The sequence below is a fragment of the Euprymna scolopes genome, chromosome 35, assembly GCF_053919585.1.
Source record: "Euprymna scolopes isolate OS-2025 chromosome 35, ASM5391958v1, whole genome shotgun sequence".
Taxonomy (NCBI): domain Eukaryota; kingdom Metazoa; phylum Mollusca; class Cephalopoda; order Sepiida; family Sepiolidae; genus Euprymna; species Euprymna scolopes.
Window position 1 is genome coordinate 15,104,158 of NC_136516.1, and position 16,941 is coordinate 15,121,098.

General features: G+C 31.8%; 1 protein-coding gene across 1 annotated transcript in view; it reads left to right on the forward strand.

The window, feature by feature from the left end:
* Positions 1–16,586, forward strand: part of LOC145259703 (putative arginine--tRNA ligase, mitochondrial) — a 72,441-nt gene extending 55,855 nt beyond the window's left edge. The window contains exons 16-19 of the mRNA XM_080117377.1: positions 1,202–1,297; positions 7,360–7,434; positions 10,793–10,856; positions 15,996–16,586. Coding sequence (XP_079973503.1) covers positions 1,202–1,297; positions 7,360–7,434; positions 10,793–10,856; positions 15,996–16,082 — 322 coding nt within the window. The 3' untranslated portion in view covers positions 16,083–16,586. The remainder of the gene's footprint in view (positions 1–1,201; positions 1,298–7,359; positions 7,435–10,792; positions 10,857–15,995) is intronic.
* Positions 16,587–16,941: the final 355 nt, after the last annotated feature.

Here is a 16,941-nt window from a genome sequence, read left to right on the forward strand (position 1 = left end):
ATTATTATTATTATAATTTATTAATTGAATATTATTATTATTATTTATTAATTGAATATTAATATTATTATTATTTATTAATTGAATATTATTATTATTATAATTTATTAATTGAATACTATTATTATTATTTATTAATTGAATATTAATATTATTATTATTTATTAATTGAATATTAATATTATTATTATTTATTAATTGAATATTATTATTATTATTATTATTATTATTATTATTTATTAATTGAATATTATTATTATTAATTGAATGTTATTATTATTATTATTATTATTATTATTATTATTATTTATTAATTGAATATTATTATTATTAATTGAATGTTATTATTATTATTATTATTATTATTATTATTATTATTTATTAATTGAATATTATTATTATTATTTATTAATTGAATGTTATTATTATTATTATTATTATTATTATTATTATTTATTAATTGAATATTAATATTATTAATTGAATGTTATTATTATTATTATTATTATTATTATTATTATTATTATTATTTATTAATTGAATGTTATTATTATTATTATTATTAATTGAATGTTATTATTATTATTATTATTATTATTATTATTATTATTATTTATTAATTGAATGTTATTATTATTATTATTATTATTATTATTTATTAATTGAATATTATTATTATTAATTGAATGTTATTATTATTATTATTATTTATTAATTGAATATTAATATTATTAATTGAATGTTATTATTATTATTATTATTATTATTATTATTTATTAATTGAATGTTATTATTATTATTATTAATTGAATGTTATTATTATTATTATTATAATTATTATTATTATTATTTATTAATTGAATGTTATTATTATTATTATTATTATTATTATTATTATTATTATTTATTAATTGAATATTATTATTATTAATTGAATGTTATTATTATTATTATTATTATTATTATTATTATTTATTAATTGAATATTAATATTATTATTATTTATTAATTGAATATTATTATTATTAATTGAATGTTATTATTATTATTATTATTATTATTATTATTATTATTATTATTATTTATTAATTGAATATTATTATTATTATTTATTAATTGAATGTTATTATTATTATTATTATTATTATTATTATTATTATTATTTATTAATTGAATCATTTTACTTGTGCTTATTTTTCAGTTTGCAATTAACATGTGGCGTCAAATTAACCGACCAAATTGATTACAGTTTTTTACTTGAAGAAGATGCGTTTAAACTGGTCCTTCAAATATGCAGGTAATATATCTATGTCTTTCTCTCTCTCTCTCTCTCTCTCTCTCTCTCTCTCTCTATATATATATATATATATATATATATATATAATCAAGTGGGAATAAAAAATTCAAATAAACCCTTTATATAGGGACCTATCAGAGTGTAAGAAGCTCAACACCTGAGGGTGGAGCATACTCTATTAATAAAATCAAATAAATAATGCATTAGGCTTTGAAATGTCATGGTGTAAAGAGCTTCTTGTTTAACCGTCCCCCTTAAATAATCCAAATTCTACCACTCTACATCATGAATGATTACTACCCCTTATCCTCAAATGGCCTTCAGGCCTTGATTAGGTCTTTTCCTTGTAAAAAAATAAACCTAAATGGATCAGATGAGATTACAAATTGCATTGTTATGATGACTGAACTTATGCATTCATGACCTGTGAGTTTCATATGTCTGTTACAGATATTGAGGATGTAAAACTCTAAGAAAGCAACCCCTGTCATGAACATGCATCAGAAGCAAAGATGTGTCATTGAATTCTTCAATGCATAAAAAAATTGAACCGAACAGCATTCACTGGCGCCTGTTGAACGTTTATGAAGCCGATGCAGTTGATGTCAGCACAGTTAACAGACAGATTTCAGAGTGTCAACAGAGATGTGAGTGAAAAAGCATGCTCCAAACTTTTACGATTAAGGCATCAAAAGAGGCTGGCAAAAGTGCATAGAGAATAGTGGTGACTATGTAGAAAAATGAATTCTGAAGCACAAAAGGTCACTCATTTTAATGGTACCACTTCTGCTTTTGTAGCTCTTCAACATTTAATTTTTTCAGCTAAAAAACAGGAGGCCTTACTTTTGGAATAACCCTCATATTTTACTATCTCTGCCTCTCTCTTTGTGTATATATATATATATATATATATATATCTGAACAATCTTAAATGTAATGTTTTCTTGACTGATCTCTAAAATTCAACCACAAATAGCCATCCGTTTTGTGTATAGATATTTGATTTACACTAGCCTATTTCTTTGGCTATTTTGCTTTTACAATAATATTATAACACGAGTAAGTTGCAGCAATAAAACAATATAAATGTGAATGAAGTGAATACCTTTGTGACGTTTAATAAACTTATATATTATTCACATTCATACTTTTTCCTGAAGAACTAATATAAATCACTGATGATTTATTTAGTATATCATTCCATCCAACGAAACACGTGTAAAACGCAACAATAAAACAATATAAATGTGGATCAAGTGAATACTTCTGTTAATTTGGAATGTTTAATAAACTTATATATGCTCTGAAAGTGTAAATCCATTTTTATTGAGCTTAATTAATTGTGGCAATTTTGAATAATTTTATTGAATATATGCATTATAAGTATATATATATATATCTGTTTACAAACATATATATATATATATATATATATATATATATATATATTAAGTAAAGTGATTTTCAATTTAAAAATTAAAAAAAAAATTTTTAAATTTAAAAATCAAATTTTAATTAAATTAAAAATCAGTTTCATAAGAAGGAACAACAACAAAGTCAATTATCTGTACGATCGTTTCGGAAATCAGTGCTTTTTATTGTGGTATACATGAAGTTATGTAGAACAATTATATATAGTTTTTTTGGTAAGCACGGTCTCCTCATCAGCAAATTTAGGAGGATTTTTATTGAATTTAAAAGACACCATAAATAAACCTAGCATTAAAAGTAAGTCAGATGAATCTGAAAAAATTGAAATAAAAGGTTTGGATTTAAAATTTATAAGAAAATTAATATAGGTTATAGATAGAAATGAGTAGAAAAAATATATATTTTTTGAATTTACATAATAAATTTGATTTAAAAATATATAGAGATAGTTACCTTTTAGTTTTTCTTTTTTTGAAATCAGGAACTGTGTTTAAAGTAGTCATTTAGATGTTTGCTATAGCTTTTTATTTTATTGAATGATGAATTTTAAAAGGGTGACGCTCGTGCAGTAAATTGTTTCCGTTAGCGTATTTTGATTTAAAGACGCTACAGTTAATATATATAGAGAGAATATTTATTTTGCAAGTTTTTAAGGGGAGATAATTGTCATGTATTATTGACTTTATTTATTATTTGATTTACGGGTCTAAGGGAGGTAATTGGTCTAACTTAATTTATTTAAAAAAAAAAAAAAAATTGTAATCTATTTTTACTAATGAGTAATTTTTAATGATTTAAGGTGGTTTATATTTATTAAATTTAAACCAACGTTTATGATTACATGTCAGAAGCTCGTGTCTTGAATTTACTAGTTTGGTTGTATTTTTTATATCTTCATATTTTAAAATTTTTAGGGTTTCTTTTGTACATAGTGCACAAAATTTATCTCCTGGTTTATATGATTTGCAAGTCTCAATTATTTGCCATTTTAAGTTGAAAGAAATATTGGTATTTTTTAGTTGCCAAATATAGTTGGATAGAGTAGTTTGGTTTGATAGAGAGTTATTTTTAAAAGAATGTTTGTGCGTTGAAATTCTATGTTTTATTGGGCCAGATGTGGGACCAATATATATTACCTCTTGATTATTGTGATTATTTTCCGTTAGGTCTATTGTTGGATTATTATGTGGTGGGTTGATTAGTAATTGATCGGTAGATTGATTTAAATTGGTGTTATTATTTAATCTGGTAGTTGAGTTATGGCTGTTAATAGGTTCTTGTAGATTTGGAGTTTTTGATACTGTGCAGCTATAGATAACATTTTTAATTTTACATGAGCCTTGTAGGGGACATTTATTTTTTCTTCTACAGTTACAGTCCGATGTATTTTGTATAGTTGTATTTTGTAGTTTATTAATTTTCTTATTATTAGAGCTAATTATTATTCTAATCTCCTTAAAATACACTTACACTTAGCTCTTTAGACTATTATTCTAATCTCCTTTAATTTATATATATATATATATATATATATATATATATATATATATACACATATCTAGGCAAAGATTGTCATTGTTTGATGGCTGCATGGACTGGTGCGTTGCATTGGACTTAGAATGCAACACACCAATCCATGAAATAACATTAATGGATCAGCGTCCGGATATCATCATTTGGTTTGTTTATTTGAAAAAAAGTTTTACTTGTTGAATTAACGATTCCATTTGCGGAAACTGTTGACTCGGCACATCAGCGTAAGTTGGAAAGATGTGAAGATCTTTGAGAAGAATGTTTCAGAAATGGCTGGAAAACCATTGTATTTCCTATCGAAGTCTCATGCCAAGGTTTTATTGCGAACTCAGCCTCCATGTTCTTTAATAATCTTGGTCTTTCTTCATCAGACAAAAAAAATACATAAAGAAAATACAAGATAAGGCTCTATCTGCATCATCGGGGATCATCGGGGATATGGCAATCCCACAAAGTCTGGTGGTATCATGAGATACTGCTAGGGCACTCTGGGCTGGTGATAATGCTGCTTCAGCCCTGAAATCATGCCTGAACCCAGAGCCATCATCTGATAAAGGCTTTGTTGGAAGCAATGCTGCTGTAAAAGCAACAGTTATTATATAAACATTTTTGATATACTAGAAGAATACCTGACGCATAATGAGACTAAAATGGAATTAATATTTCAAATAGAATCCAAATCCATTAAAAACGTTTGATTTCTACATTTTTCTGGGTTTACTTTTTGGCCTTTTCCAATGTTTCTTACACTTGTTTATTATTTATTAATTAATTTTACTATTATTGTGGGGAAAAGAAGTAAAGAGAGCAAGACAGAGAGTCGAATTTACGATGTTCTTTCGTAGAAAATATATCAACAAAATAAATACAGTTAACTCTCAATTTATAAAAAAAGATTTATTACTTCTTAGGAAATATTTCAATGAAAATAATAGTTCATTTATGAGTGAACAAAAGGGGGAAATTAGTTGAGATTAAGGAAGTTTGAGTTGATAATTATTTACATAAAATTAATTAAAAATGAGCATGCGATAATAAAAGGGGGAATACAAAAGTTAGTTACTGTGTCTGTGTGTTCGCCCACATTGTTTTATCAGCCGACTCGCCTGCTACGTTCACAGTGTTGTCACGTTAGTTTTGAGCTGCAGACAGTAGTGATATATATATCTTCCAACACTATCTCTGAATTTTTGTTAACTGCGCTTTTTTTTTGGAAAATACAGAGGTTTTTAAAGATTTTCACCGGCTCCCAGACACATAATTTCCGACAGCCCGGAAAACTCTCTGATTGGTCAAAAAAAAAAATCAAAACATTGAACCTCCAGAGCAATTCAGTAAAAAGAAAAAGGGCGCCTCTAGCCGCTTGCGCAGAAAACGTCTTGGGGCACTTGAATTTCCGGCAGCGAAAGAGTGAACATCGTAGCTCACCATATAACTTTCCGCCCAGTAAACGGAGTTTAAAGGTTCATCGTTCATGATAAATAGCTTTGGGGTTTTTTTTTGTGAAGGAAAGTTTGGTAGTATATTTACATGTAAATGTAGGTTGGGAAAAAAAAAATGTTTTTTTTTTTTGTTTAGAAAATTTTTACATCATTTTTATTTTTAATAATAAAAATATGTGTTGTCCTTCTTCCACCTGATGGTTCTTCCGGACTTTGATTTAGTTTGTTTCTTTTCAACCTCTGTATCAGAGGAAGATACAAAAGTGTCAGATACTGGAAGGGGTGGAACAAAATCTTTTGACGTTGTTGAAGAATATGCAGGCTTCAATCTATCTATGGAAACGTTACTGTGTACATCATCAGACATTTTAATAGTAAAATATTTGCCATGACGATGTACTACTTGGAATGGACCTGTATATGGAGCTTCCATAGATTTTCGAATCCTGTCTGTTCTCAACCAGACGCTGTCACAAATTTGAAGATCCTTAGGAATGTACACAGTAGGTAAAGAATGGAGGTGTCCACTGGATAATCCGTCTGTGTCAAATTTCCGCATCTCCTCAGCTAGAGCTTTTATGTCAGCATCTGTTATATCAATGTTTGCATCCTCGTACGCATCGATTAACAATCTAGGTATCTGTGCATTAGCACCCGTAACTGCAGTAAATGGTGAAGTTTTGGCCTTTTCCAATGTTTCTTACATTTGTTTATTATTTATTAATTAATTTTACTATTATTGTGGGGAAAAGAAGTAAAGAGAGCAAGACAGAGAGTCTAATTTACGATGTTCTTTCGTAGAAAATATATCAACAAAATAAATACAGTTAACTCTCAATTTATAAAAAAAGATTTATTACTTCTTAGGAAATATTTCAATGAAAATAATAGTTCATTTATGAGTGAACAAAAGGGGGAAATTAGTTGAGATTAAGGAAGTTTGAGTTGATAATTATTTACATAAAATTAATTAAAAATGAGCATGCGATAATAAAAGGGGGAATACAAAAGTTAGTTACTGTGTCTGTGTGTTCGCCCACATTGTTTTATCAGCCGACTCACCTGCTACGTTCACAGTGTTGTCGCGTTAGTTTTGAGCTGCAGACAGTAGTGATATATATATCTTCCAACACTATCTCTGAATTTTTGTTAACTGCGCTTTTTTTTTGGAAAATACAGAGGTGTTTAAAGATTTTCACCGGCTCCCAGACACATGCTGATATGCGCAGAAAACGTCTTGGGGCACTTGAATTTCCGGCAGCGAAAGAGTGAACATCGTAGCTCACCATAACTTTTTTACATGCACTTTGCCATGTTTTTACCAATAAAATTGCTATAAATTGAAATGAATGGCTCTCGTCTTGGGGAAGCCCCATATCTTGACAAGCTTCTGGGACTGACCTTCACACCTACATCAAAAATGGAACACCTACATCAAATCTGTTGCCAATATCGCTGAAAAAATGGTTGGATCATTCTATTGCTCCAGTAGATATCTTATTATTCAAAATTAAAAGTATGTATAGATAACATTGGAAACAAATGTCCAGTTGTAGGTGGGGGCGGAAGGAGTGGTAAAAGCACAAACCAAAGAGACTTTTGGACAGACAAACAGAAATTTGCTTTTATTGCTATAGATTTTTTTTTTTCCTGCAGGTACGATGAAGTTCTGCGAGATTCAATGCAAACATTTGAACCATGTGTTGTCGTGCAGTATCTTTTCCAGTTAGCGTAAGTATCATGCATTTCAGCTATTATTTATACTTGTTTTTTGAGATAGGAGGGAGATGAAATAAATTCCTGGGCATCATTGAGACCAAATGTATGTTTTCTGGGGCCAAATATGTTTTTTGAGGACAAGTATGTTTTTTAAGGGCAAGTATATTTTTGAGACCAAATGTATGTTTTTTAAGGCCAAGTATATTTTTGAGACCAAATGTATGTTTTTTAAGGGCAAGTATATTTTTGAGACCAAATGTATGTTTTTTAAGGCCAAGTATATTTTTGAGACCAAATGTATGTTTTCTGTTGCCAAATGTTTCTTTTATGAGGCCAAACATTTGTTTTGAGAGGTCAAATGTTTTTTTAGACCAATCCATAGAAATTCACACCCCTTTCTTCAATCTAACCACTGTTAAGTGTTGAGACATTATGTTGAACAAAGATGGCAGCAGTAAATCAAATCGGCGAAGAATCAATGCAGTCATGATTTCGAGTGTTAAGTTAAGTATCTAGTAACAAAGATGGCGGCGAAGAATCAATGTAGTCCCGCTCTTGAGTTGTTTTGAGACAGAGGCCGACAGCAAACTGATTGAATCCAAAATTCAACATGTTTTTATAATAACTTTTGAAGCTTCTGATTGGTTGATTGTTATAACTGTGGTTATAAAACCGATCGTCGAAATCATTGGAGTCATACTCTCATTAGTAGTGAAAAACATTTTAACAGCCATAAATAAATTTTGTCCACTTTTGAAACTGGTGGCTCAGACACTATTTAAACAGTAAATAAGCGTAAATATATATATATATAAATATATCTTGACCTTTTTTTTTTTTTTTTTACACAGTGATCACCACTTATCAAGGCCCGGAAGCCACTCAGGGATAAGGGTTATTGCAAGTACATTACGTTAGTGTGGAGATTTGATGAAGTGTTTACTTAAGGGGGCGGTTCATTAGGAATTTGTTAACATTGGACTTGAACACATCCAAGTTGTAGTCCGGTGGGAAGCAGGCAGACGGAACAGAGTTCCACAGGTGCAGTTCTAAGAAAGAAGCTTTGTTCATGGAATTCGCATTTTGATTTAGGCACAGATATAGAGTGGGGGAAATTTTTGACAGTGGATTCAGCTAGACGGGTGTTTTTCGTGAAAGATTGGCGAGGGGGGACCAGAGATTGGAGTTCAGACGAGCACCTGCCATGGAAATAACGATAAAACAAGGATAGGCTCGCAACGTGAACTTCAGGGAGACTAATCTTTACTGTCTTCATTCGGAGAGCTATTTTCTGCGAAGCCACATCATCCTGAAGAATACCCGTCCTAAGATTGATGAAATTAATTCTTCAAACAGGACAGTTTTGCACCATTTTTATGCCGCCATACAAAGATTAAAATCAAGATTTAATACTACTAAACCTTCTGTCTAGAATCCTTATTCCTATTTTGATCAGAATTAGATTATTTTGATTCTAGAAATTGATTACAGTTTAAGGCTTAAGCTTAAGGGGTCTTAAGAGAAAGTAAAATTCAAGGAATCTCATTTAATTTCTGTCTGATGAATCAAATTTAATGTAAATCTGAAATATTAGAATTAGGTTATGTCCATGTTATGCCCCTGAAAAATACCCCAAAGAAGCTGAAATTTCAAGAAATATATTTTTTCTTTCATAAAAATTAAAAGTTTCTGAATTTTCACAATTCAAGCAATTTTTATTAGTTGAATGTGTAGCAACATGATTGATATTTATTTTCTTTTGTAATTTTATGTAATTGCATAGTGATGAGTATGTAGTTGAGTTGGCAAAATAGGCATATCCAATGTTGTGTAGTGATGCACACATCTCTGTTCAACTGTTTGCCGCACAAATATAAACAGTTCCTGTTGAGAGGCTGATGTAGACATGTGGCATTTATATAAATATATATCTGAACCCATGTGGCATTTATATAAATAGATATATATCTGAACCCATGTGGCATTTATATAAATAGATATATATCTGAACCCATGTGGCATTTATATAAATAGATATCTGAACCCATGTGGCATATAAATAGATATATATCTGAACCATGTGGCATTTATATGAATAGATATATCTCTGAACCATGTGGCATTCATATAGATAGATAGATATATATCTGAACCCATGTGACATTTATATAAATAAATATATATCTGAATCCATGTGGCATTTATATAGATAGATAGATATCTGAACCCATGTGGCATTCATATATATATATGAACCCATGTGGCCTTTATACAAATAGATATATATCTGAACCCATACCAAATTAAGTGTTCATACTAAGGAATTTATATAATTCATGCCTGCTGAACCAACTTGCCTTACATTCTTGTATAAATTAATTTAAACTTAAATAAAGTTGGTTTCCTTGTAGGGAAGATTTGTAGCAGTCACAAATGAAAACTTATTTTCTCTTGCGGAGAATTTTTCCTGCTAGGTGATTTGGTTACACATTGACCAATCAGCTTGCAGGGCGCATTGATTCCACTTGTCCCCTGAAGAGCTGCTTCAACCTCTTTGGAATTCATGGTTAGCAGAGAGAACCTTGAAAGTAATGAGGAAAGACACCACTTTTTTTTTCTTTCTTTCTTTCTCCTGTTCCTGTCCACTAGAAGTTCAAGTATCGACTATCTTCGCTTGAAGATAACTGCTGACACACCTTTGACAGCCTCAAGAAGTTTCTATTTTTCTTTACATGAACATTGTCATCTATACCTGTTGGTAATTGAATACATCCTTTTGTTATGAAAAAGGTTTTGCCTTTTCTTTTGTGCGATGGTTTTTTGTTACATGCGAATAAAATATAGAAAGTCAGTCTTAACATCTCACTGATAAGGTGTAGTCCACAACTTCATACTTGTCACATACTATTTGACCACGATGGGTATCGGGACAGTCCCTCACCCTCCCTATTGTCCAGACCTTGCTCCCTGTGACTTTTGGTTATTCCCTAAGCTCAAGGAAAACTTTAGATGCTGAGATAAGATAAGTGAGGAAATGAAAGAGGTCGTGACGAAAGTCATTGATATGCTCGCACAAGAGAACTTTTATGGGGACTTCCAGAAGTTGTTGAAAATGGTACAAGTGCATTGCAGCCAGAGGAGATTACTTCAAAGTGGACTAGTTTTATTTAATAAAAGTGCCCAAATGAATAAAGTCTGCGAACTTATTGAAGACACCTTGTACATAATACAATGGTTTGATTAGTTACTCGATGACGCCAGTAGAAACCATTACGTTTGCTTACGTAATACAACCAGAAATCTAACAAAATATGTTTTTTTTTAAAAAATAATTCTAAAGTCTTTGCCGTTAAATGTTTATATATTGCAGGCATCTTAGTAACCAAGCTCATCGTGTGCTTTTAATTAAAGGCCAACCCGAAGACATTGCTCAGGTAAGAGTTATTCTATTTTTTTTTTTATCTTTCTTGAAGTTGGAGGAGTTGTTGTTTCATCCAATGCTAGTAGGCACAGGTGTGAAACGTGAACAAATGCCAGAGTTCTCGGTCAGCCATTCCAGCAACCGGCTCAGTTCTTGCAAGACACATCTCCTCTTTCAATATTACACATGAATATCGAACTCTCCTTTTTGCATCTGGAGTCCAAAGTAGAAGCTTTCCCGCTGGTTTATCATGTGACCGGCAAGTGCTAGACATCTCTGTCTCACAATATTGGAAACACGAGATGGGGAACCATACAATGACTTGTTTGTTGGCTGACTTTTCCAGGATATGTTATAGGCTAGTCGGAGCATTCTTGTATATTTACTAATGTGAAAGAGTTGCCATAGTTACGGTCAATCTATTATTATGCAAGATACAACTCTTTCAATGTTTGCTTCTTTAAAGTATTTTTTCCGATATGAATCATATTAGTAAGAAGATTCAATGTGTTATTTTTTTTTTTACAAGGGAGTCAGCATTTATCAAAGCCCGAAGACCACTCGAAAATAAGGGTTAAAGAGTGGACGGTGATCACCAATACAACAGCATAGTAATGTTTAGATTGGATTTGAAGATGACCATGTTGTAGCCAGCTGGAAAGCAGGCAAGCAGAACAGAGTTCCACAGGTAGGCAGCTCTAGGAAAGAAGCTTTGTTCATGGAATCTGCGATCACATTTCGGCACAGTTAGAGAGTGGCGGAAATTATCGATAGTGGTTTTAGCTAGTCGAGTGTTGTTTGTGAAAGTTTGGCAAAGGGGAAACCATAGATTGGAGCTCAGATGAGCACTTGCTACAAAAATGATGATAAAGCAGGGACATGCTCGCAGTACCTCCTCTGTGAGAAAGAGGTTGCAGGGAAGAGAAAAGGACATCATGTACTAGGTTTTGAAGCTGGTTTTTGAACTCTATCAAGGCAGGACGGGGTTCTCCCAGATGTGGGATGTATTTGTCTTATATGAACAGTTGTACTTCCATGCTGTTTTTTTTCGAGGAGGAATGAAGATTTTGTCCAACGTTTAGACTGGTTTAGTCTAATAATTATAAATAATTATTGCAGTTATAGTCAGCTAATGTACTTCCTAACTTCCAGCATTGCTGCTACCGGAAGTGGTGACAAGGCCAATAAGTTCCTTCACTTTTATTGTTCTTTAGTATTTCTATTGCGAAGTGATTTATTGAAATATAAAAATATGAGAAAAGGATATTATTAAAACGTATACAATAAAAATGAACAAAATTATAAAAAGATAAAAATAACACAATTAGTCGTTATTTGCACTTTTAATAACAAAATTTTTAAAAGAAGTTGTTTATTTTGTTTGAAATTTTATAAGAAAAGTATGTTTATGAAATTATAAAAATACGGTTTGCTTTTTAATTTTAAAATAAAAGTTTTTTTTATTTGAATTCATATAATAAATATATGTTTATTATCGTATTTAAATATATTTATTGAAATCAAAATAACGAATGAAATTATTGAAATCAAAGTAACAAAATTTCAAACGTCATAAAAAAAACCCTATCCAATACATAATATTCCCAAGATAGTTTTAAGATTTTAAAAGGTGTTTTTAATAATTCTATATAAAAAAAAGTGTGCAAAAAGTGTTCTCAATAATTCTTTAAAAAATAAAATTAATTTCAATAATTCTTAATTTAAAAAAAAAAACGAAAAAACTTTCAATGATTATTAAATAAAAAAAGGATTGGAAAATCGTAATAAAAAAAGTACATGCACAGGAGAGATATAGACGTAAGAGAAAAAAGTGACGGAACTGATTTACCTTATCACCGTTTCCAGTAGCAGCCACGCCAAAAGTTAGGAAGTACCTTAGCTGACTATAACCGTTATTGCTTGCATTTGTATTTGGGACATTTATAAGGATTTTTCATTTGATTGAAACCTGCATTTTATAGTTAACTAGCAGGCTGCTCGGCTTTGCCCGGTCATAAAATACATATAAATATATTTTAATTAATACAGAAACTGAGACATGCGAGTATTATGCTTTTTCTAAACAATTCACTTAAAACCAAAACCTAAAGACAGTGAGTCAAGTACGATAACCATTAGACCTGACATGATCTTTAAAAAGTGTTTTCAAACCTACTTATTCTAAACATAATTAATCTCGTGTTAACCATTCACGCATGCACATTCGTGAAACAGTTGACAAACAGGTAAAAATCTGCCCCCCCCCCCATCCACCGTACCAATTTTTCAATTTTGACCACTTAGTAGCAGTCCGTTTTTCCGGATGAAAACCGAATAAAAAGTTTTCCATATGTCTGAATATCCCATATACGAAATTTCAAGTCTCTAAACACAAAAATCTATTGAGTATATAGGTTGAGAAGTTTCCTCACACAGTATTAGTATTAAATAAATTTCAACTCAAACTCATGTAATTATATCAAACAACAGCAGCATAAAAACTGCTCACCCAAACAGTAAAGAAAAGTAATCACGTCATAAGTTATTTCCCTTGACTACAGCAACAATTTTGTGACCTTGTCTGTCTGTCTGTCTGAAGAACGATCTCTACCAAACTACTCCAATAATTTTTGATATATAGGGATCTGCATCCGTGGAACAAATTCAATTTGGTTTTTAGCCGGTAAAAAGTAGCTGCTAAGGGTTAAAAATTGAAACTTGGCAAGCGTGAGTCAACTTAAAGTGCTCTTCTACGCATGCGCAAATATACATTTATACGTTAGAAGTGGAACAGTTTCAGAGTTTTGATATCCACCTTTCGTTAACTCATTCGGCAACAAATAAAGCTTAAGCGCTAAATGTTGTATTGTTGATTCTAACTGATGGCAGCCAAGTCATATTCTTTTTGTAATTTTAAAATCGCTATTATATATTGGGTACAATATAATAATTAATAGAGTATTGGCTCTATAATCTAATATATAAAAGGCTATATGTCTGTCTGTCTCCATATTTTCAAACTCTATCTCCTTCGAAACTAAAAATCACAGAACAGCACTAAGGGCCTCAAATGATTGGATTTTTTATGGCCGTTCTTTTATGGGTCTTTAGCTGATTAAAATAGTTTTTAAGGGGTCAAAAATGGTTCAAAATTGAAAAAAATCGTTATACATTTTGTACATTCATCTTAGTTTTTTTAAAATTTTTAATCAGTTCATGTGCATGCCACGTTGATACAGTGGTAACGTCACCAGCTTTGAATGCTAGAGTTTCGGTTTCAATTCTAGCTAACAGCACCTAAATACTTTTTTTTTTTTACTTTTGAAATCACGACTCTATAATAATATATACGAAATCTGGACAAATTGAAATATCTTTATATTTTTTGGATTTTAACAGAGAAGTAATTTTATATTTATGAGTAAATATGTTTATCAATTATATTTCACCTTTTATTCATACCAGTCCTTCAATTTATGAAGCTTCATGCAACTACAGGGTGGAACGATAAAATTGTCTAGAAAAGACAACATGATTCCATTTCCGTTTTATGTTGCAGACCATCTACTAGTTGGCCAGTTGTGTACAAATCCCAAGTGCGACAGGAGACATCTATCATGTCTGAAAGTGACACACTGTTCAACGAGAGAGATCGGAGATGCACCACTGTACAACTCATGCTCTCTACTGATCCAAGTTATGACAACAGGACCATTGCCAGCTCCCTCAAAATGCATCGCTGGATTATCACAATGACAGGGACGTGCCCAGAGTGATGAAAACAAAGTTTCTGACCACGGTTATGGTCTTTGGTGTGATCACAAATGAGGGCTACATCATGCCACTTCACATCTTCGAAGTCAGCTTGAAAGTCAACACCAAAATGTACCTAGATCTGCTGAAGAGTGTGCTGATCCCCTGGTGCAATCAGGTGGCTGCTGGCAGACTCTGCGTGTGGCAGCAGAACTTGGCATCAGTCCACAAGTCCAAAAAGACCCAGGCTTGGTTTTAAAAGGAGTGCTATAACTTTGTACCCTTCTCTCACTGACCCCCCCCCTCCTCCCCCGACCTGAACCTGCTGGACTACTTTGTCTGGTCATATGTCAAGAACATCACCAACATGACCTCTCACAACACCAAAACCAGCTTGATTGCCACCATCTGCCGAGTATTCACCAAGTTCTTGGAAAAGCATGCTCCCAGTTCTGAACATGTATTGAGGCTGAAGCACTGCTTGTAAAAAAAAAAAATAAATAAAATAATAATAATAATCTGTTTTTGTTTTTTACTCCCGTGCAACACCAGGTAAGCAGTGCTGGTAGTAGTAGTAATAATAATAATAATAATAATAATAATATTTCTGATTTCGCTTATTAACGTCTCTCTGGAAAGGGATGGGATTCATTTCCAGAGGATTTCCCTTAATCCCGGCTTCAAACCAGGAGCTTCAAAGATCAAGGGTTTTCCTAAGGATGTTGGTGGTACCTATAATTGCAGAGGTTTGAAGGTTGCCTAAAACATCGGGGATTTGTAGTTTTTTCAATTGTCCTTTCAGACGATTTGATACTACTCCTAGTGTACCAACTACGACCGGGATTATTTGTGTTTTAACCCCGTGTATACGCCTTATCTCCAAGGCCAATGGAGCATAATTGCTCCACTTCTCATTCTCCTTCTCTCTCACATTCCTGTCCCAGGGTACTGAGAAGTCTACAATCTGCCAGTTTTTTTAAACCTTGTCAAACGACCAAATCCGGACGATTATGTTCCAATTGCTTGGTCGTTATGACACTTTTGTCCCATCATACATCTACCTTGCCATCCTCACTTGTTCTCACTTCATCAGGCACCTCCTCAAACCATTTTCCAGCACATTTCATCCCAACCCTCTTACACACCTCCCAATATATCCGGAGTCCCATGCAATCGTGTCTTTTGCGGTACTCTCTCTGGGCCAGTCCACTACACCCTGCTGCAAGGTGCGCAATTGACTCTGAGGTCTTGCCACAAATCCGGCCTTCTGCAGCAATTTCCTCTTCTAGAACCACTTTTTTGAACAATCGTGTTCCTAATAATAATAATAATAATAATGATGATGATGATAATGATAAAAATAATAATGGTATTAATAATCTTCTTGGTTTTGTTTCAGGCTCGTCTTTTGTTATTCCATTGTACGCAGCAAGTTCTGGCGAGCGGTCTTCGTCTGGTTGGGTGTCTCCCCTTGGACAAAATGTGATTTGAATATTCAAGAAAAATGAAAACCCCAGAGGGATCATGTCAAGTCAACGTCAGTCAAAATATGAGTAAATCGATGAAAGATTCTCTAACAAATTAGTAAATGCGTCAACGAATGCACGGTTTTCACATTCAGAATCGACAGAAACCAACAAAAATAATACAAAATAATTGAGAACTAAAGACTGAAGTCAGAAATAAAAAAAATATGGCGCTATTTTACAATTTGTAACTGTGCAAAGGGGGACAACTCTCGTTTACTAAGAGATTTGTTCATTTTTTACATCTCATAATTTAGGAATGTTAAAAACGAGATGTTGGTTTATTAATATTATAAGCTTGGTTATAGTAAAAAAAAAAAAAAAAAAGAAGTCGCCACAGCTTTAAAAGTTTTATCCTTGTTTTATTAAAGAGTTTCAGTTTTGGTATTGTTTTCAAGGTTAAAGACTAATTTTTTAATAACCCTACCATAACATTTACTTTTTAATTTAGAAAAAAAAACAAACTTGGCGAACTTTTCTTTCTTTTTTTTTTTTTTGTATCTATTTGCTTCCCCACCAAAGCAAATTAGGCACAAGGCCGTTTTTAATGTGGGGTAAAAACCAGCTCCCCTAAAAGTAGGCAAAAAGGGGGCACTCTGGTTACCAAAAATAATAATTGTCCCAGTATAGAGGGTTTCCCCTCCATTGACTGGTACGAATTATCCATCTGCAGAACAGATACTACACTTTGAGATATTAAATCTTTTATTCATGTTAAAAAATACAGAAAAAATCAACGATGAACAAAAAACTTAGGCACATGGCCAACTCAAAAGGGGGGATTTTGGGGGTCGTTGGTCATCCTTGTCACTCCAGAAC